At 39.6% G+C, this 18,769-nt stretch overlaps 3 protein-coding genes across 7 annotated transcripts; 2 read left to right on the forward strand and 1 right to left on the reverse strand.

Annotated features, from left to right (window-relative positions):
* The first annotated feature begins 799 nt into the window (after nucleotides 1-799).
* LOC107224545 (molybdenum cofactor sulfurase 2) lies at nucleotides 800-10,019 on the forward strand. 3 transcript variants are annotated; one of them, XM_046736804.1, is made up of 8 exons: nucleotides 800-818; nucleotides 2,567-3,241; nucleotides 4,135-4,390; nucleotides 6,026-6,694; nucleotides 7,575-8,569; nucleotides 9,161-9,352; nucleotides 9,429-9,646; nucleotides 9,722-10,019. In XM_046736804.1, exons 2-8 carry the CDS (start codon nucleotides 3,151-3,153, stop codon nucleotides 9,905-9,907), a joined length of 2,607 nt encoding a protein of 868 aa, XP_046592760.1. In that variant the 5' UTR covers nucleotides 800-818; nucleotides 2,567-3,150; the 3' UTR covers nucleotides 9,908-10,019. The 3 variants fall into 3 exon arrangements, with proteins under 3 accessions (XP_046592760.1, XP_046592759.1, XP_015520130.2); XM_046736803.1 differs by lacking the exon at nucleotides 800-818 and having other exon boundaries at nucleotides 2,178-3,241; XM_015664644.2 differs by lacking the exon at nucleotides 800-818 and having other exon boundaries at nucleotides 2,420-3,241; nucleotides 4,135-4,291.
* LOC107224544 (migration and invasion enhancer 1) lies at nucleotides 9,950-11,207 on the reverse strand. 2 transcript variants are annotated; one of them, XM_046736807.1, is made up of 3 exons: nucleotides 11,119-11,207; nucleotides 10,345-10,442; nucleotides 9,950-10,255 (listed from the first exon to the last, which is right to left on the reverse strand). In XM_046736807.1, exons 1-3 carry the CDS (start codon nucleotides 11,142-11,144, stop codon nucleotides 10,092-10,094), a joined length of 288 nt encoding a protein of 95 aa, XP_046592763.1. In that variant the 5' UTR covers nucleotides 11,145-11,207; the 3' UTR covers nucleotides 9,950-10,091. The 2 variants fall into 2 exon arrangements, with proteins under 2 accessions (XP_046592763.1, XP_015520129.1); XM_015664643.2 differs by having other exon boundaries at nucleotides 11,044-11,205.
* LOC107224540 (golgin subfamily A member 6-like protein 22) lies at nucleotides 10,207-16,273 on the forward strand. Of its 2 annotated transcripts, XM_046736805.1 has the most exons (4): nucleotides 11,201-11,773; nucleotides 11,837-12,009; nucleotides 12,955-13,152; nucleotides 13,577-16,273. In XM_046736805.1, the coding sequence occupies exons 1-4, from the start codon at nucleotides 11,600-11,602 to the stop codon at nucleotides 15,324-15,326; spliced, it is 2,295 nt and encodes a 764-aa protein (XP_046592761.1). In that variant the 5' UTR covers nucleotides 11,201-11,599; the 3' UTR covers nucleotides 15,327-16,273. The 2 variants fall into 2 exon arrangements, with proteins under 2 accessions (XP_046592762.1, XP_046592761.1); XM_046736806.1 differs by lacking the exons at nucleotides 11,201-11,773; nucleotides 11,837-12,009 and adding an exon at nucleotides 10,207-10,289.
* The last annotated feature ends 2,496 nt before the right edge of the window (nucleotides 16,274-18,769 follow it).

Here is an 18,769-nt window from a genome sequence, read left to right on the forward strand (position 1 = left end):
GCCTAGTTGGAAGGATTGACAAAATCTAATGTCCCAAAATTGCAGGAACGTTAAAGCGAATTTAAAAAATCGTTGGGGGGAAAAAGATTTTTTATATACCTCCACATTTCAAAACTGATTTCGTATATACTGCACTTTTGTTTAAAATCAGAGTTTATAATTTCAGATAATCGCGATGATAGTATTTGTTTCCAATCTCCAAAAAAAAAAAAGAAAATATGAATGAATAACAATGATCATTGAACAAATCCGTTAGAAAACCCATTAAACATAAAATTCTGATTGAGAATGTGAAGTTTTACAACCGATCGACTGAACTAAATTTCTCGGTGATAATTTCGTGAATTTATGCAAATCACCCGCAGTTTTCAAAATCATACACATTGTGCTGAATGTGTCATGGATCAGTGCCAAGAATCGTGCAACTCAATACGATAAATTCATGAAAATCTCTAAAATTTTATTCGTTTCAAACGCAATATTACCTTCAGGTAGGATAAAAAAATTTCGAAGACTAAACACGATTGTGGGAACTGATATTTTGATAATGTTTCTACTCCGTATTGACTTGTTACACGGTTTACTGCACGCTCAGATACAGCGATAACCTTTGAACGGTTATCTATCCAACAGAGTTCGTGAACATGTTTCACAAGAAAAAATTTCCCCCTAACGGCATTCATATTTAATTCAACGCATGGTGGTTCACTTCTTCGGACGAACTGCAGCCACAGTCGTTAACACGTCTCCGTAATCGACACTTCGGTAGAGATCGTTTTATGTTTATATCGATAATTTTTCCAACTGATTGATTACCGGTATTTAATACAGTAACTGACCTCCATCACTAACGATAACATATTTCGGTATAGAATCAACTGGGCGTCTTATAATATTCCGATTATAAATGATACGTAGAAAAATAGTCACTCGCTGATCGTCAGTTGAAAATTTGAATCAAAAGCTTGAATTAATTTATTCATTTCCATTATGGCTATCGCAACGTTCTTATAATAGTGATGTGAAGTTTGGTGAATTTTTATATAAATGTGCATACGAGGTCATTTTAAGCTTTATCACTAGAGAACGCCACCTCACGGTTTGCACAACAAATCGATACTGCACAGTTGATAAATGCGGCAATTTTAAATTCCCTCACTCACAGACTTGTAACATTTCGCGGATTGTTTCGTGACCTTAGTTTTCAAAATTCATCCTTATTCGATGTTACGGGACGGAGGGATTCATTTTGACGAGCGATTGTGTTGTTTTGGGTTTCTTTGGATGCGTTCTCGTCTCTTATAAGGAGAAAGTGGCAATAAATGAGATGGGACAAGCTCAATTTAATGTTTAGGCGATTTATTGATCTAGTGAGGAGCGTAAATGTGTGAACGAAGTGTATTTTAAAACAGAAGAAATTGGGATTTGAAATTAGAAGTTGAGTTGGCTGGACGTACGAACGGAAGTTGATTAGACGACCGTTGGAATTGAAGTGTACTTGAAAGTTGGAATATACCTGTGCCTGATACAACGAGCGCAATGCAAGAAAGGTGCGAGAATTCAGAATAGTGGGGAATAGAATTAGCCGAGTAAGGGCGATAGCGATTAGCGTGAGGCTGGATGGGAATAGAAGGGCGGGAAATAGACTATAAGATTACTATCAGGAATGTGGTGGAGTTAGCAAGCAGTAAAAAAATAGGGAAGAAATGTGGCGGTACGACGGACGTAAGGTCGTTTCTTTTTTTGAAGAATATGAATTTTATACAAAGGAATTTGTTTGTTAAAATGAATTGGCTTGTTATTTGCTTTTTAATACAAATACAATTAATAACGCCTGATTATAGGTACTTAATCTTGTGAGAACTGAGTTACAGTATCATTGTTTTAATGCGACAGCGTATGATTCATATTATTTTACAAAATTATCACAATTAATCTTGTTTTTGAACGAATTCGTTGCAGGTCACTCTGTGTAACATGAATCTGTTTCCAAATGCTTGAATTAATCACGAAACCTCATGTTTCGAAATATCATCTCCTTCGACTAAAAATAACAAAATCCATTTCGAAAAGGAATGAGGAAAATAATTAAAAAGAGCTGTGAGTGTAATTTCAAAATGAAATTAAAAATTAAAATTCTCACTGCAAAAAATGGGCCTCAGCCTATGATGCTTTCTAAAAAAAATATTTTTGCGAAAAAATGGTACTTGCAGCCTCTTTCAAATCTCTTCTTCGAATTATCTCTACGATTCATTATATATTGAACAATCACTTCAATTTTGTACATGAAAAATGAGCAGAATAATAACATTGTCTTTGAACAACTTTCCTCATTCAAATTTACATTTTTTATCCTTTTTTCCCTTCATCGAGAAGGGGTGCCATCGTTATTTATACGCCATTATTTCGTCAAACTCGTATCAACGGTTTAGATATTATTTAACGGACAGCACGGCTAATACATAATTCTTAAAGTTTATTCCGCCCTGGCATTTGAGTGATTGGTAAGATACATTGAATCGAGATATATTAAGACGTTCAATAATGACTCCAACAACGATAATAGCTTGAGCCTGTATCGGATGGGTTAAAAATGACAAAGAAACAAAAACATGAACCTGAATTAGATAAGTGAAAAATCGCTATCAAAGCGCGATGGATTTGTGCATAAGTTGTTTGTCTCCGATACTGCGCGCATTCGTTGCAGCATTTGTACGGGGAACTAAAACAATGTTCAGTGCAGCAGTAGCAGCAGCAACGGCCGAAAGCAGTGCCAAACCGTATTTCAGGTATAATAAAAAGTGAAACTCGTTACACGTGGGGTGCAGATGAAGAATCTCACTCAAGAAGCATAGACGTGCAGTGAGTGCAAGCAGTTCTTCGACTTAAGGTTTAGATTTCTCGTCACAGACGTACGCAACGAAAATGCTACGAAGAAAACCGTGTAACTCAAAAGCAAACACTGATTCGTGATCGTAATTACCGTTATCATCGATCATTACTTCGTCCGGCGAAAGATCGCTCAACCGTCAAAACAACTGGTAACAAGGTTTGCCTTATATAACCTGGGAAAAAACGACCAAGTGTCAAAACGACATTAGCAAACAACGAAGAGCCTGCTGTCCAACAATTTGCACCGATCCGAGAGGCATGGCTGAAGAAAATCGTGAAAAATGTTACGCCCAAGTTTACGATCGGGAGACGGTAGAATATTTGAAGACCGAATTCGACCGGCTCAAAGGTAGGCAGCTGTTCCCAATTAGGTTTAATATCTTGAGGAGGTTGATTGGCCAGAACTCGATAATTTTTGGTAATCTTATTAGAAGATATTTTTACATCGAGTAGTAGTGAAATTATCACATTCGTGAGTTACGAAGATCTCTGTCAAATTATAGAGATAGAAAAATCCCAGAATTACAAATGAAAGCTGAGGTATCGATGCTTCGTTTCAAATCACTTTGACATGGTTGAAAATCTAATAGAATCGTTCGATTTCACTCTATGACAACTTTCTATAAGCTCGCGAAAACAGATTTAATTTGGTTTTCAGGGCCAATTTGATATTATAGTTTGTTGAAATAACAAATTTCGGTGAAATATCATGAAATTATGTATTTTTTAATTTTTTATCAATTTGAAACGAAGCATCGATGTCTCAGTTTTTGTTTATAATTCAAGTATTTTCAAAGAGAATCGCCATGGCATACGAATATAATAATTCGATAACGCTCAAAGAAACATCTCGTAATAAAATTGAAAAATGAAAAAATTCATACAGTTTACTTTGTCCGGAATATCAATTAAGTACCTACGATATCGACTCAGCTGGTGGTCAAATAATCTCTGAAATAATCATGTGTTTGTAAGATATTTGATAAGTGATCAGTTTATTTACACGAGTATCGGTCTTCCGCAATCGAAAGCAGAATGGATTGATCAGAGGTTATCCAACTTAATCGCGGGGACATTTGTCAATACGCAGTATAAATTCCAAACAACGCAATCTAATCAAACACGATGATATGTGCGATAATCATCCGTTGTAGTGACGATCTGTTTACATTGTTCTTCAAATCATTTCTACTTATTTGCTTTGCGCGCAGAGCAAATTAATCGAGCCTTTTTAATTTTCAGATAACTGCTACCTCGATCATGCCGGCGCTACTCTTTACTCCAAAACCCAAATCAAAAACGTCGCCGACGATCTCTCCTCCAACCTTTATGGAAATCCACACTCACTTGGATCCGCCAGCAAACTGACCCTGGACATTATTGACCAGATCAGATTCAGGTACGCGCTGAATACGGGGGATTCCACGTCAAATCGAACGAAAAAACGAGATTTTTTCCCCGACTACTTTAGACGTTTTCGCCTTATTACTTACTTGAAGTTCGTATTAAAAGCATCAAATATGAATTTTTTCAGATTTTACTGACCAAGTATTTTGTTACCACAGCCAGTCGAATAATCAGCTTTTGACGATTTCTCAAGTTTTCAAGTCAAGATAGCTTGAGATTCAGATGACATATGGAGAAAGTTCTTATGCAAAAACTTCGCATCTTTGTATGAGATTTCTAAAAATAACTTTGTGCGATTTTTCGCGCCCCGTTAAAGTATAGTTTTTGTGAAAAATCTTCGAAAATCTTCCGTAACGAAATAGTGCTCTGATCGAATTGGCTGACATTTTTACGCAGCATGTCTTTTTCAATACTAAAGATTGTATGTAAGTTTCGTAGCAGGCGAAAAAGTCGTTCAAAAGTTGCAAGTAATAGTTTGCATGGAACTGTGAAATTTCTCATGCATACGTAGGTACTGTAGTATGGCGTTATGAATAATGAAAGTTACACAGTCGGTATTACGATACGCGACACATGCTTGAATTCTTACCTTGGATGAATATGCTAAGGAACTCACGGATCATGTCAGGAATCGTGATAAATGATAGACCGAACTATACCCCTCGAGAAAAAGTCGTCAATTCAGGTTATAAACAACAAGCGCAACAATTGAAGATCGCGCTCAAGTGCGCAGCAGCGCCACGCGCAGGGTAAGCAAATTAATTGCCGCGCCGCGAAGTTCGAACCGAATTCTCGCCACTGTGTGAATATTTGTTTCGCATCGAAGAAGGCACGCTGTGTATAAATTGTAGCCCATTTGATTGGAGCACTTTTCAGTTACGAGTAATTTCCGCGCATTTTGTGTCAAAACTACAGTGAAACGGGGTATGAAAAATTCGAAAAAATACTCCTGATAAGTTCACTAGAGAACCTAAATTTTATGTGAAGGAACTTTTTTCACATGTCGTCCAGGTTTTAAGCTACGTAGGAGCGAAAAATCAAAAAATTGTTGAAATCAATTTATTGAATGAGTTGTCGTAAAGAAACCCTATGTCGAAAAAATCTGAAAACATTCAAAGTTCATCCCTTCAATATGTACTTTGATTATGTGAAAGGGCAATCGGATAAAAATGGGTCAGAGAAACTGACCGTTCAATTTGACGCGGAGTACCCCACACATATTTCGTGTCACTGTGGAAATATGATGGACATGCGGATCGCATAATAAACTATCACCTGAACTCGGCTCTAGCCTTGTGAAAATGTTTACCATACGTGAACTCCTTACAGGTTATTTTGTAAAACGTTCACGGACATTATTCACAACGTCATTTTGTTATAATTTTTAGAGAAATATTTCTGAAAAACAGACCAGAGTGATGAGAAAATTTTTTCGCCCATGATCTATGCGTTTTTTTTTTTTTTGCGATTTTCTTTTTTCTTTTATCCGAAATATATTTAACATTCAGTGTTACAATTCTTCTTATTAGAACTTGTCATAAATAGCTTCTATCCAATTTACCCCCTTGAGAATATTAACACTGTTTAACTATGATGGTCAGACATTACAGAGAGAGAAGAAAAGTAAAAATGTTTATATAATCTAAATTCTTAAATCCTGTATATAATTATAATAATAACCCTTTTCATTATTTACTTTTTCTGATAGTTTCGTTATCCATTTCAGGATCCTGGATCACTTTCACACGAGCTGTGACGAGTACAGCGTGATATTCACATCGAGCGCAACAGCGTCGTTGAAGCTCGTGTCCGAGAGTTTCGCGTTTTCTAAATACGACGAGATCCAAGGCGGAGGATGCGGAAAGTTCGTGTACCTGCAGGATAATCACACTTCCGTTTTGGGAATGAGGGAAGTGGTGGCGGAGAGAGGAGCGGAGGTTTTCTGCCTAGGGCACGAGGAGGCCTTTAAAATATTTCACGGTGAAAGGAGTCGGAGGACAGAGCCGGAGGTGGAGACCCGGAAGTTAAACTCCCTCTTCGTTTACCCGGCTCAATGTAATTTCTCCGGGTTGAAATACCCTCTGGAATGGGTGAAGATTACCACCGAGGAAAACGCGCTCGATTATCTCGTCGATGATCGACGATCTGAGTGGTTCACCATGCTCGACGCTGCTTCCTACGTTGCCACGAACGATCTCGACCTCGCCAAATTCAAACCAGATTTTGTTTGCCTGTCGTTTTACAAAATTTTCGGATACCCGACCGGAATTGGAGCTCTTTTAGTCAGGAACTCGTCGGCTGGTGTTCTTAGGAAGGTTTATTACGGCGGTGGAACCGTAGAGATCAGCCTCAGCTCCGACATGTTTCACTCCAAGAGACCCGTTCTCCATGAAAGGTGATTGCCATTTTTCGTTAAGGGGGGTAAAACCGAGTACGAGGCAGCTGAAAAATTACTTAAATTTTGGGAATTCGTAACTCAACAATCAATTATTCTCAGCCGCCCCCAGTGACATAACTCGTTGTAAATTTCCGGTGAAAATCGATGAGAATGAAATCAATAAGTGTTCAAAAATGATTGAATCTTGACGTTACGGTTATAAAAACTCAAACGAAACGCGGACTTATTTGTATAACTTTCGCAAACTAGCTGTACATGTCGATTTTCGTATAATATCTGAGCATTCTAGTCCATTTTTAATGTTCAGCATGCCAGTAAAAGTAATTATTCAAACGTATTGATGATACTTGAAGGATCGGCAAATTTTCTTAAAATTTCGTCGTGGTTTGAAAAATATCTTTGATATCTTTTTGGGACAAAAACTGTACGATGTTAAGAAAATTCGATGAGAGAAGAGAGATTCCCCGATTAACAAAATTCGGAAGCTACTACCAACCGATGAATTTTTTGTTCCATGGCTAACACCGTGACCTGCAATAGAAAATCTATAAATAATTAGCCGGAACTCCATTGGTTAGAGAGGAAGCTCACTGAAAGGAAACTATTCCGTGTAACGTTTATATCTGTGATATAAGGTAATAAACTAAATGACACCGTTGCAGTTATATAAAACTATTGTGAAAATTACTGAAACTACGTGATACGAACAACGATTTTCCGTAAGCCGCAGGTGATGCGAATTTTGAAAAAATTCTAATAGCTAATAACTTAAAATGCTGGACGCCAAATAAAAAGATAAACCTGTATCATAAGTATACTTATATTCTTCTAAGAGTAAGAAAGTAAACTGACGATACGTTTTTCTTTGTGTTTCCAGGTTTGAAGACGGAACGCTGCCGTTCCTCTCGATAGCGTCACTGCGACACGGTTTCGAAGTCCTCGAAAAAATTCCTATGCAGAAAATATCCCAGCACGTATTCGGCCTAGCCAAGTGCCTGCACGATTCTCTGCTTGTGATGCACCACTCGAACGGATCGCCGATAGCGAAATTGTACTCAGACACAGCTTACGAGGACGCGAGGGCTCAAGGTGGTGTCGTGACCTTCAACCTGCTTCGACCGAACGGTGAGACCGTGGGTTTCGTCGAGTTCCTGAACATGTCTAATCTTCACAAGATCCACGTGAGAACCGGATGCTTCTGTAACCCAGGTGCCTGCCAGAGGCACCTGAAACTCTCGAACGAGGAGCTGAAGGAACACTTCAGCGCCGGACACGTCTGCGGGGATGAGAGAGACCTGGTGAAGGGTAAACCGACAGGTGGAATCAGGGTTTCCTTCGGCTACATGTCGACCATGTCGGAAGTCACATCGTTAATCGAGTTGGTAAAGAAGTGCTTCCTACATGGACCGGAAGTTGAGAAAGTCCCCGACTGGTGGGGGGCGCACAGGATGAAAGTCAGGATTAGACACGGCGATGGTTCTTCGACTAGCGATCTTGCGACGATTCGTCCAAGCTCTGATCAGCACGACTTGGATGAAGGGTATTTTGAGAACGTGGTCAGAAACGGCGACGGAATTTCGACGGATGCTCGAATTGTTCTGGAGGAAGATGGGGAAGAGGAAGAGGATGGCAGGGATGAAAAGGGGGCGAAGTGCAAGCTGAGGAGACTATATATATACCCAGTCAAGTCTTGTGCGGCGTATGAAATTCCGGAATCGTGGGTCATTGGGAACAGGGGATTGAATTACGACAGAGAATGGATGATCACGACAGCTTCGGGCGTCTGTTTGACACAGAAACAGGAGGTCAAACTCTGCTTGATAAGGCCCGTTATAAGGCGGGCTGACAATGTTTTGGAACTCAACTATCCTGGTAAGCTGTTGAAACAAAAAAAGAACCCAAGATTCAAGGGAACTAGTGAAGCAATTGACCTCATAGTTTAGGATAGCTTGGTTACTGAAAAATGATACTCATTCGCGTTGGATTTTTTAATTTCTCAACAGTCATGCAAACGTCCATATTCTGTAATCCTGTATATTCACAGAGAGTATCAAACAAATTTCAGCATTTTATCATTAACTTTTTTTCGAAAATTGTTATCTTCACGTTAATAAATGTTTTCTGATGTCTCTATAACAGGATGGGCAGTCGAGTTGAGTAAAATTTTACACTCGTCAGAAATTCGGTCGTTTTGGATTATGCTTGTTCTAATTAGATATTATTTACTGCATTTTAGTGACGTTTCATAGAAAAAAATAAATCCATAAAAACGTGGGTAGTCTTGAATCTTGTGTATTGTATAAAAATTGATAAAACTTTCGCAATTACCCTTAACTGATTATAAATTAGGACATTTACTTCGATTTATTGACAATTTAAAATCGGTTTGTATATTTCCGAATCGTTATTATATACGATCGAATATCCCAGCGTTTCATTATTAATGGAATTTCTATGTTTTAGGCATGCCTTCGATAAAAGTCCCTTTGAAGATCGCAGTGAACGACCCAAGGCCTGCAGGGGCTGTTTGTCGGAGTAAAATATGCGGTCATAGAGTGGAAGGGACAGATTGTGGATCTGACGTTTCGGAGTGGCTAAGTTTAAGTTTAGGTCGTCCCGGGCTTAGACTAGTCAAACAAAACAGCGAGGCAAAAGGTACAAAGATGAACGGAAAAGAAGAAAAATAATATGGAAGTTATATCCGTAAGCCTTAAATTACGCAAATTTTCAGTGAAAAATGGACCGGACATATCCTTCTCGAGTCAAGCTCAGTACTTGTTGATAAACCAAGCGAGCATTCGGTGGCTGGCGGAGAAAATTACCCCGGATTCCGAGTGCGATAAGGACACAATTTTGGACAGATTCAGGGGCAACATAGTCGTGGATGGCTGCGAACCATTCGATGAGATGAAATGGACGAGCATAAAAATCGGGAAGACGATGTTCCGGGTGAGGATGAATTCAGATTCCTGGTAAATCAAATAATGATTTCTTGCGCTTGAGTAACCAATAATTGCTGAACAGGTCGACGGCCAGTGTACGAGGTGCCAGATGATCTGCGTCGATCAAAACACCGGGAAAAAAACTGTGGAACCGTTGAGAACGTTGGCGGAAGAATTTCATGGTAAAATGAGATTCGGTATTTACTTGAGCAGAGAGTGTGGCGGAAACGAAGTGATAAGAATCGGTGACCAGATTGCTTATCAATGAAACACGCGCGATTGATGTTGGATTAATTTGAAATCGGTCAGAAACTTTATACAGTAATAATATTCTAAGGTTTTTATATAAATAAATAACAATAAGGACTTGTAAGTAATAAGACTCTCGGTCTCTCTCTCTCTCTCTCTCTCATTCTCTCTCTATCTCTCTCGCTTTCGCTTATGTTGCTATTTTAAGATATGACACAGTCTATGGGCTGCTCCTTTTTGATTTTCCGCGCTGGTTGACCCTGGGAAACTTCTTTCGCGAGATCAGCGACGGCCTCATAGTCGGGAAAAGCCATGGTCTGAAGTTTGGAGTATACCAGCTCACCGTTCACCTGGACTTCGAACGAAGCTGAAGAAAGGGAAAGGACGTAAAATTAAATGAAGTAATTCTCATTTAAAACGAATGAGACGCATAAAAATATTCCAAAACTATCAAACCTTGTCTTCCTTCGCTCCCGGACACTTCCGCGGTGGGAACATCCTTGCGAATTGCGTCTGCCATCTCCAAGAATTGCTTTCTATGCCCGCAAGAACCGCTGTGGATTTTTCAAGATTTCTTATCAGTGACTTAATCACAATTATAATCAAACTGTGCTTAGATGAAAATAATCTTTCCAATTCTCGTGAACGTTTCTAAATTAATTCTAACTGAAAAATCTTCAAGCCATTTCCTAACTTTTTAATTACTTTCGATTTTGCAGCGAGCTCAATTCGAACTTCTGAACCGAAAACAAATACAAAAAACTCAACTAACATATACGTATTTGATTTCGCATACTTTTTAAGATTAACGCTAAAAGGACGCGAGCTGAAAGTACCCCGCTTCTCAAAAAGTAACTGGTATTTGTCTCAATCCGCTGGATCTGATCACAGAAATGATTTTGTTTCTATGCATGATTCCGTGCAAAAAAGCAGACAAATCTTGTCCCACATAAGGTTCAACCGATACGGAACGGCATAATACTAAAAAAGCTAACAAAATTTAGCGCAAGTTGGTACAAAAAATTTGTTGCATCGTCGCTTGAATTAAGACAAACGCGAAGTACCTAGGAATCTTAGGTTACGTTACCGAGACAGGTTATGTTTTTTTTACCTACATCAATCAACATTGCGACTGATTTCACACAGTCAACTTACCAATACTCAACATTTATCTTTACGTCAGACATGTTTCAACAAGAAATCGCAGTCCTTTAGCGGATAGTTTATTACCTCTTCCGAGGCCAACTTTTATACATTAATGTGAAGGAACTATTTTTTGGTGCTGTAAGCGCCTCACGAGACTCACGACGCGCGACACCCGATACGCAGCGCGTCGGTAACAGTAGGGGTCGCACTTACCGAGTACAAGTTGTCAAATAATCCGCTAGATGTTACTAGTGATTAGTTTATTTTCACCATGATTTTACCGAATGCTAATGAATATGGGATGAATTAATCTGTTGGGCACGCATTTGAAGAAAACCAAATACCAGTAAACAAATGACTATCTTCTTTTTAATACAAACCTCGACAACATCAGAGCAGTGGAAAAAAAAATAGTTTTGGACGAGCTTAACTGACGTAAAATTATCAGTGTAATAATCTTCAATATGACGTATTTTTAATTATTTTTCGAACAAATTTTACCGATTAAAACCCTCGTTCTGGCAACTAAATTCAAACCAAATCACATTCAAATAATAACGAAGAAATGGAGGAGAACGAAGATGAACCCGACGATGTGAAAAAGGCGACTCCGGTTGCAGGTGACATCGAGTCTGGAAGGAAAGACGAAACGGCGGGAAGACCAAAGGCCACGGGAAAAAGTAAAAATTCTAACAGCGGCAAGTCACCCCGTTGTGAAAAACATGCTCGCAAACCAACTGTAAGTTAATCCGAAACGAAAATGATGCTTGCAAAGCAAAAGAATTCTTGCAATTCCCAACAGATTGTCAAGTCCGAAGCTGACTGTTGTCGTAATAAAATGGCGAGAACCTCGAAGAGCCAAAAAACTATGGCTGTCATGATTTATTCTCCACCCTGCAATCTTCCCAAACTTGAAATCGTCCCGCGGCATTGCCTGTCAAAGAAGGAATACGTAGACATGTTGGCCACCCCCAGGTAAAATCGTGATTTACGAATATCGTATATCAAGCTATGTATAAACATTAGGTCTCGAAATATTTTGGTCAGTTGGGCCAAACAATGTTTGAATCAAAGTTTGAGCAGTGAGGATGAAATTAACCGAGCTGAATTTCTAAAAAAACATATCATCCGTAACATGGAAAAACCATCTGAGACGTAACATTGAAATGGCCATTTTAGTTGTTATCACAACTTGAAAGACATCGCATCGTTATTCCGTTTAAACTAATTTTTTTTGAAAATCTATCCCCCACAAATTCGTTGGGATGAAATTCTAAAAGGGTTAAAATATTTCTCTAATCAAGGTCAAAAGTTTATTGATTGAGATTTAGAATGGTTATGCATGTATTTTTTTATAACGCGATTGATAGGGAAACTAAGATCAATATCACCCACGATTCAATACTACAGTTAGACGAAACTCTCCAAATTTGAATCAGTGAATACTCCCAGTTACAAGTATACCTACTACTGGAAAGTATCAATTTACATAGGTACGCTGGAAGTCAGTTAAACATTAGTGAATCGTCATTGTATATGCACTGGTTTTTTCCACAATTTCCTCATAATTAGAAATCAGTAAGTTTTCACTGATTGAAATTTAGAGTCAACGTAATACTATTTTACACGAGACAAGTGATGTATTATACATATAATAATTCATAGTCATGCACAAATTACCAACTATTCAAGTTTTCGCAATGAATTGTTTCATAATTGTCTATAAAATTTAGTATTGTTTCAATTGATTTCAATTTTAGTGATTTCAGTAATAGCTTTCGAATATTTTTTCTCTCAACCTTTTTTTCTTTGTATTCTCGTAAGGTCTATAAATTTATGCAGTTAAGAATAAATCAGAACCCGCCTAACTTACAATTATAGACGCGATTTTAATCAAAGAAGCTGACGGTTGTTTTTTAGCCGGAAGTGCCCGATGGAGTGTTTGGGGAAGACCGTTATGCGAAGAGTACGCCCAATTTCGGATCGGATCAACGAATTGGCTCAACCGGCCAGGCGATTGGTTGTTGGCACCCTAATGGAACGAGGGGAGAGCCTGCCACCTGAGATGATCAGCAATCTCATCAAGTCGGTCGAAGGGAGTTCCTGCCTCACACCCGAGTAATCTTTATTGAAATTTCTCTTCATACATATAATGAACTCTTCGTTAAATACTATTGCGTGAATCTGGCAATTATTGGAATTATTTTACAGAAACAAAATCATTTGACAATTAAATATTTATCGTTTGTTTTCATGTAAAAATGTTTCAGGATAGCATTTTTTCGTATATTTTAATGTTATGACTCTTTTTCAATCGTTACGAAAGAGTCGAAAGTTGTAGAACGAAATATAAGCATTCACAACAAATAGCGTGCAAATAAAGTCAGGACAATTTACAGAAAAAACAACTACGAGTAAGAGACATAGAAAAACTAGCTAATGGTCGTGAAATGATTCAAAAGAACGTAAACGCTTTCACATGTAAATAGAAAATTCTGACTTGAATCCGCTTATAAAACTTTTCCTTTAAATTTTCTCACAGACAAGCCGAGCACTATTTCCGTGAAAAAGAGCGTCACAAAGATCAAAAGAACGCGGGTAAAATTTTGCGAAAAAAATGCCGGGAAAAGCCGAAAAATTTCAAGTGTCAGTCGCCGTTGGACAGAGAGGCTGTGATGCACCAGTATTTGATGGCCGAGCGGTTCGTGAGGAGTATTTTGAAATGGAAATGCCCAATTCCAGTCGAGGAGTTCGAGGATATAGCGAGCGTAATTCTCCGCCGACTGAGTTTTGTCCTGGAATACACGCCGCAGGGCCAACAGGAGGACCTAAAGTCCCAGCAGATGAGGTTTTTAGCTGATATAATCGCCTGCTGGATATCCGGCGTGCTCTTCGAGGTCGCCGAAGAGCATAGAAAGGAACTTGAGGAGGAAAAAGCTCGGGCTGAAGAAGAGAAAGCTGCAGCTGCGGAGGATATGGACGATGAGAAGGAGGAGGAAAAGCCAATGACGGGGGAGGCAGAGAAAGAAGAGGAAGAATCAGAAGCGGAAGACAAGGCGGAGGATGAGGACCAGAAAAAGGGGAAAGATGGCACGGAAGACATAACCGATAAGGGTCCAAGCGAGGACACCGGTACGCAGACCGTCAAGGGGGAAGAGGAAGGCAAGAAGGACAAAATGACAGATGAAGCCGTGGACACAAAAGACAACAGCGCGCAGGTGGCAGCAGAAAAAGAAGCAGCCGAAGAAAAGGCGAGACTGGAAGCAGAGGCCAAGATAAAGCAGGAACAGAAGGAGAAAGAGCAGGAAGAGGAGGAGAGGAAGAAAAAAGAAGAGGAGGAGAAGGCTAGAGTGGCGGCTGAGGAGGAAGAGGACAGAAGGAAGAAGAAGGAGCTGGAAGAAGCAGCCGAGAAGGCAAGGAAGGAACAAGAGGAAGAAGATGAAAAGTTGAAAAAGAAGAAGCAGCAGGAGGAAGAAGAAGCGGAGGAGGAACGTAAGCGGAAGGAAGCTGCCGAGGAGGAGGAGAAAAAGCGGAAGGAAGCCGCCGAGGAGGAGGAGAAGAAGCGGAAGGAAGCCGCCGAGGAGGAGGCGAAGAAGAAGCAGAAGGAGGCGGAGGAAGAGCAAAAGCTGAAAGAAGTCGGGCTGCTGCAGGCCATCGAGGGCATTGGCGACGGCAAGTTGTTCGAGACGGAACTGCCCTTCGTGACCTTCGGCCGACTGATCCAGGCGGTCTTCGACATGGTAACCGAGGCACCGGAGGGTGACGAGACAGACATGGTTCAAAATCGCATACAGAGGGCGCTGTACGAGAAACTGTCACGACTTGTGACGCTCGAGAGCCCGGACGCGCTCACGGAGAACCTGAAGGACGTGATCGACGTCTTTTCCGGTAAGGCAGCCGCCTGGCTGAAGAGCGCGCTGCACGGCTCAGAGGCTGAGTTCCTCCGCGATCATCCCCCCGAAGTTGAGTCGACCGAGATCAGGGACTGGGGAAAATGGCTGGATCGCGTAGCCGACAGAGCTGGTGATTGGGCGAACTGGATCCACCGAGTGGTCAACGAAGCCGAGGCGAAATCCGCCGGCTCCATTAGTCGTGGCGACTGGCAGAGCTGGACCAGCGATACTGAGACCAAGGCAATGCTGTGGAGGCGATACTACCTGGAGACCGTTCATCAGGCTCACCACAACAGGATGATGACAGCTGACCGACCCGTCGTCAAGGCTGGTAAAAAGCGAGGCATTCCCGGTAACGCCGACGAAGTGGAGGTGGAGAACACTGATTTGAGTATCTAGATGCGTGGTTGGTTCATTTGTCTGGGTGAGAGGTCAGAGTTCCGAATAGTTAAAGTTCAGAGATACCATTACACAGAATTTTGATGCTCCGAATAGTTAAAAGCCTGAATGGTCGAAACCCCGAACGGTTAATCCTAAGTGGGTAAAAGTCAAAACGTTACTAATCTTCAAACATATAAACGCTCACGGCATATATTGAGCTTGTTCAGGTTCAGAGTTTTGACCATTCGAAATTTTTGGACATTCGGAGCTTTGACTTCTGGGAATTTCGATATCCCATGTAATGGTCTGTTCGCACTTTGTCAATTTGGGAGTTGGGCCCTCACTCTATTTCGTGTATTCCGGGTGATTTTCTTGAGGATCCCCGACGCTTTACCAACACATAGGCAACTGAAGTCACATTATATCGCATTACAGTCACATTTTAAGTCTTTACTGCCATTTCTGAAAAGATAACTTGTCTAATTTTGCAGAGTACGCATCAGATGCTATAATTCATATAGAAACCTTGTTTTCGGAAATTAAAGTCCAGACCTAAAATGTGACTTTGCGTGCCTATCTGCTGATAAAGCGACAGAAAACTTCAAAGAAATCGCTCAGTATAACGAATGTTTGATACTGTAACTTCGTTGTAATTAGATTTTGTAACTATAATGACAATATTGATGATGTTAAGCTGTCAGGTATATAAAAAATATTAATAAACATTTGTGAAGACAAATAATTGGTTGGAGAAGTATCGTGGTTAACAATGGTATCGGGACATTTTTTTATGAGCTTCTTTGATATGTCTCTCTACAGAATTTGGTGGAAAACAAAACCAAAACGACGCATTCAGTAGAACGGCTCGATAATAAGAGAAGTTCTATAACATGGGTGTTCGAAAACGAGAAAGATATACTTGGTGTATTTCTTGTGAAAGGAAATCACTTTGTGTCGAAAAATTTCCACAGTTTTTCAAAATACCTCAATTCGTAATATTATTTTTTTTTCAAACTATGCTTTGTAAATTTTTCAGTGTTTTAAAATGAGTTGTTTCAAACTCCCATTTTTTCATTACACCAATTTCACGCAGAAATCGTTTGTGAGTGGTATCAAGAAAGTAGTCCAGTTTATGGAGAATATTCCATTTACATAATTTTAATAACTTTTGTACATGAATATATGTCATTTAGTGATGGCTACATGAATCAGACAAGCCGTTATATCTTCAGGCTGCGTTTTAGAAGACTAATTTGTTCAAAGTATTTATACGCACTTTGGTTTTGACAGAATGTGAAAAATCGATACTTTAAAAAGCAAATACTCAAGGTAGCACACTGTTAACTATCCGTTGACTTAATACGAATAAAAATTCTCAGTCAACTATTGGAAATTAACTGGGAATAGGCATATTATGAGCCTGTGTTGACTGTATATTTGGATTGCCTTATACTTGGCATTTCAGAGAACATTCGTAAACATGAAGTATACTACATGTCAACTTTAAATCGAGGTTTTTGATGATCTATAGCCATTAAAAAATGGCCGAAATTTTCTCTACTTTTTGGTAATAATGAATCGACATTTTTTTAATTGGACAACACTTTGACTTTTTGTAGTCGAATGATATTCAGCCTCTGGATAAGTGTGCTACCGTCTAGACAAATTCAGTCCTTGGAAATGTAAGGCAAACAGGATCGAACTCATAGCAAAAGTCAAATGTCATAGTTTCAGGTATACATTAAATTAGGTGCCGGGTCGTTGATTAAATGTTTTATAACCTAACGGCCCATGAGTGAGAAGCAGTCGGACATCAATTTTAATGTGAACCCAGCTTAATTGGTTACTTTCACGTTGTTGTAAGCCCACCACATTGAACGCACCATTTTGAAAGTCACTTTTTGGACTTTGAATTCGAATCAGGGGACTCGAAAAGCTCTTGGAGATTAAGATACGTGAAAAACTGTTGATAAATTTAAAAAAAAAAACAAATAAACGATTTGGTGGAACAAGTTCGTACGTTACTTTTCGTACAGGCGATGCTTCCTTCTTCGGAACCGCTGGAACGTGAAAGAGTAATGATTGAGGGTTGACACTATACAAGTTTTTCCACGGTGTTCCGTGAATTTTCGTTTAAAAATATGTCGTTTAATTCTAACGTGGGTCAAATTCAGCAGATTTTAAAAGCTACTTCTTCACCTTCCAAATTCCTCGCTTCGATCAAGTTCGACGATTCATCCTTATAGCCGCAGGGTTAACGTTACGACATTTACAGTCGAGACAGCAATTAACTTGGAAATCTTACGATTTGACGTGTATAAGCGGCGTATAGAAAGGTGGAAGTAGAAAGTTGCCGCAACTCTCACTGCGCAGCGAGCGATACGTTTCCGTTAGCTGCGCAGGCTACCTATATGGAAGAAAAAAATCGCGGATGTAAAATAGAAACATCGCACTGGACACCTACCGTACACAGCACTTTGAATTTGTGTTAAATTCGTAAAGAAATAAGGCTCACATTACATTTTGTGCGACAGTTCATTAACACACTCTGCGCGAGAAAATTAATACCCCACAAAGTGAGTCGACCGATTTCATATTAGAACGGTTTTCTTTCACACTTGCTTGAATTTGGAATCTGCAGCAGGTTCCACAGTCGGCCACCAGGCGCGCACTAACGTTTGACCTTCTCACAATCAAAACGGAGCACTGTCGTAGAAAAGTATTCAGCATCAGCTGAGGTTCAAAATCCTGCGAAACGAATAAGCTGCAATTTTGTGGCAACATCAAACGTGCCTCTCAAATCTTCGTCTAATTAGCTAAGGCGTCTGCAATCCGTGTTCCTTCGACACAATTGTTATCGGCCTCATAACGATGTCATTATAAGCTCATCGTCAGTTCAATGTCCGCAAGTCATTGTGATTGGACACCTATCGCTCTTTCGTGACGTTTCTACCGCACAACGCATCGCCGAATAATGTACATAGGTGTACTCGGAAATTCGAGTTTTCTTGACGGGGAAAAAAAATTCGCTGACACTTGACGAAGTGCTGTCATAGTGCAATACGACTACAATTGCGATCAGCTTTACGAGAATGCAACGACTAAGCTGTTAGCTCAAGAGGCCGACTCGATGTAGGCCATTATTTCATCACCACTGTCCCAGTGAAGAGTTATTCAGAAATGATTGTATTGATTTCCAAAAATAGATGAGGGACAAAATGGTAAAATAAGAAACAGAGGCTAGAGGGAGTCGTAATAATCGTTATTTATATTACACCATTTCTGACGAGATGAAAATAAATGTTTTATGAAGATCATGTTCACATATTCATGCTGTTCTAAGTTTAGTGGCTATTTTACAATTTTACACATTTCGGCGATTCCTTATTTTGACGTAATACATTTTTTCCATCTTCTGTCAATTATCAATATTCATGAAACAACGGTCTTAATTGCGATTT

Source organism: Neodiprion lecontei, chromosome 4 (genome assembly GCF_021901455.1).
Source record: "Neodiprion lecontei isolate iyNeoLeco1 chromosome 4, iyNeoLeco1.1, whole genome shotgun sequence".
Lineage (NCBI taxonomy): Eukaryota > Metazoa > Arthropoda > Insecta > Hymenoptera > Diprionidae > Neodiprion > Neodiprion lecontei.

What these genes read in the sequence shown, in the direction of transcription:
- LOC107224545 (XM_046736804.1), top strand. Translation starts at nt 3,151, where the DNA reads ATGGCTGAAGAAAATCGTGAAAAATGTTACGCCCAAGTTTACGATCGG. An exon ending in AGACCCGTTCTCCATGAAAG is followed by an intron (nt 6,695 to 7,574) that starts GTGATTGCCATT and finishes TTGTGTTTCCAG; the next exon opens with GTTTGAAGACGGAACGCTGC. An exon ending in TCGGGAAGACGATGTTCCGG is followed by an intron (nt 9,647 to 9,721) that starts GTGAGGATGAAT and finishes ATTGCTGAACAG; the next exon opens with GTCGACGGCCAGTGTACGAG.
- LOC107224544 (XM_015664643.2), bottom strand. Translation starts at nt 11,075, where the DNA reads ATGTCTGACGTAAAGATAAATGTTGAGTATTG. An exon ending in AAGATAAATGTTGAGTATTG is followed by an intron (nt 10,443 to 11,043) that starts GTAAGTTGACTG and finishes AAAAATCCACAG; the next exon opens with CGGTTCTTGCGGGCATAGAA. An exon ending in CGGGAGCGAAGGAAGACAAG is followed by an intron (nt 10,256 to 10,344) that starts GTTTGATAGTTT and finishes CCCTTTCTTCAG; the next exon opens with CTTCGTTCGAAGTCCAGGTG.
- LOC107224540 (XM_046736805.1), top strand. Translation starts at nt 11,600, where the DNA reads ATGGAGGAGAACGAAGATGAACCCGACGATGTGAAAAAGGCGACTCCG. An exon ending in AACATGCTCGCAAACCAACT is followed by an intron (nt 11,774 to 11,836) that starts GTAAGTTAATCC and finishes AATTCCCAACAG; the next exon opens with ATTGTCAAGTCCGAAGCTGA. An exon ending in AGTTCCTGCCTCACACCCGA is followed by an intron (nt 13,153 to 13,576) that starts GTAATCTTTATT and finishes ATTTTCTCACAG; the next exon opens with ACAAGCCGAGCACTATTTCC.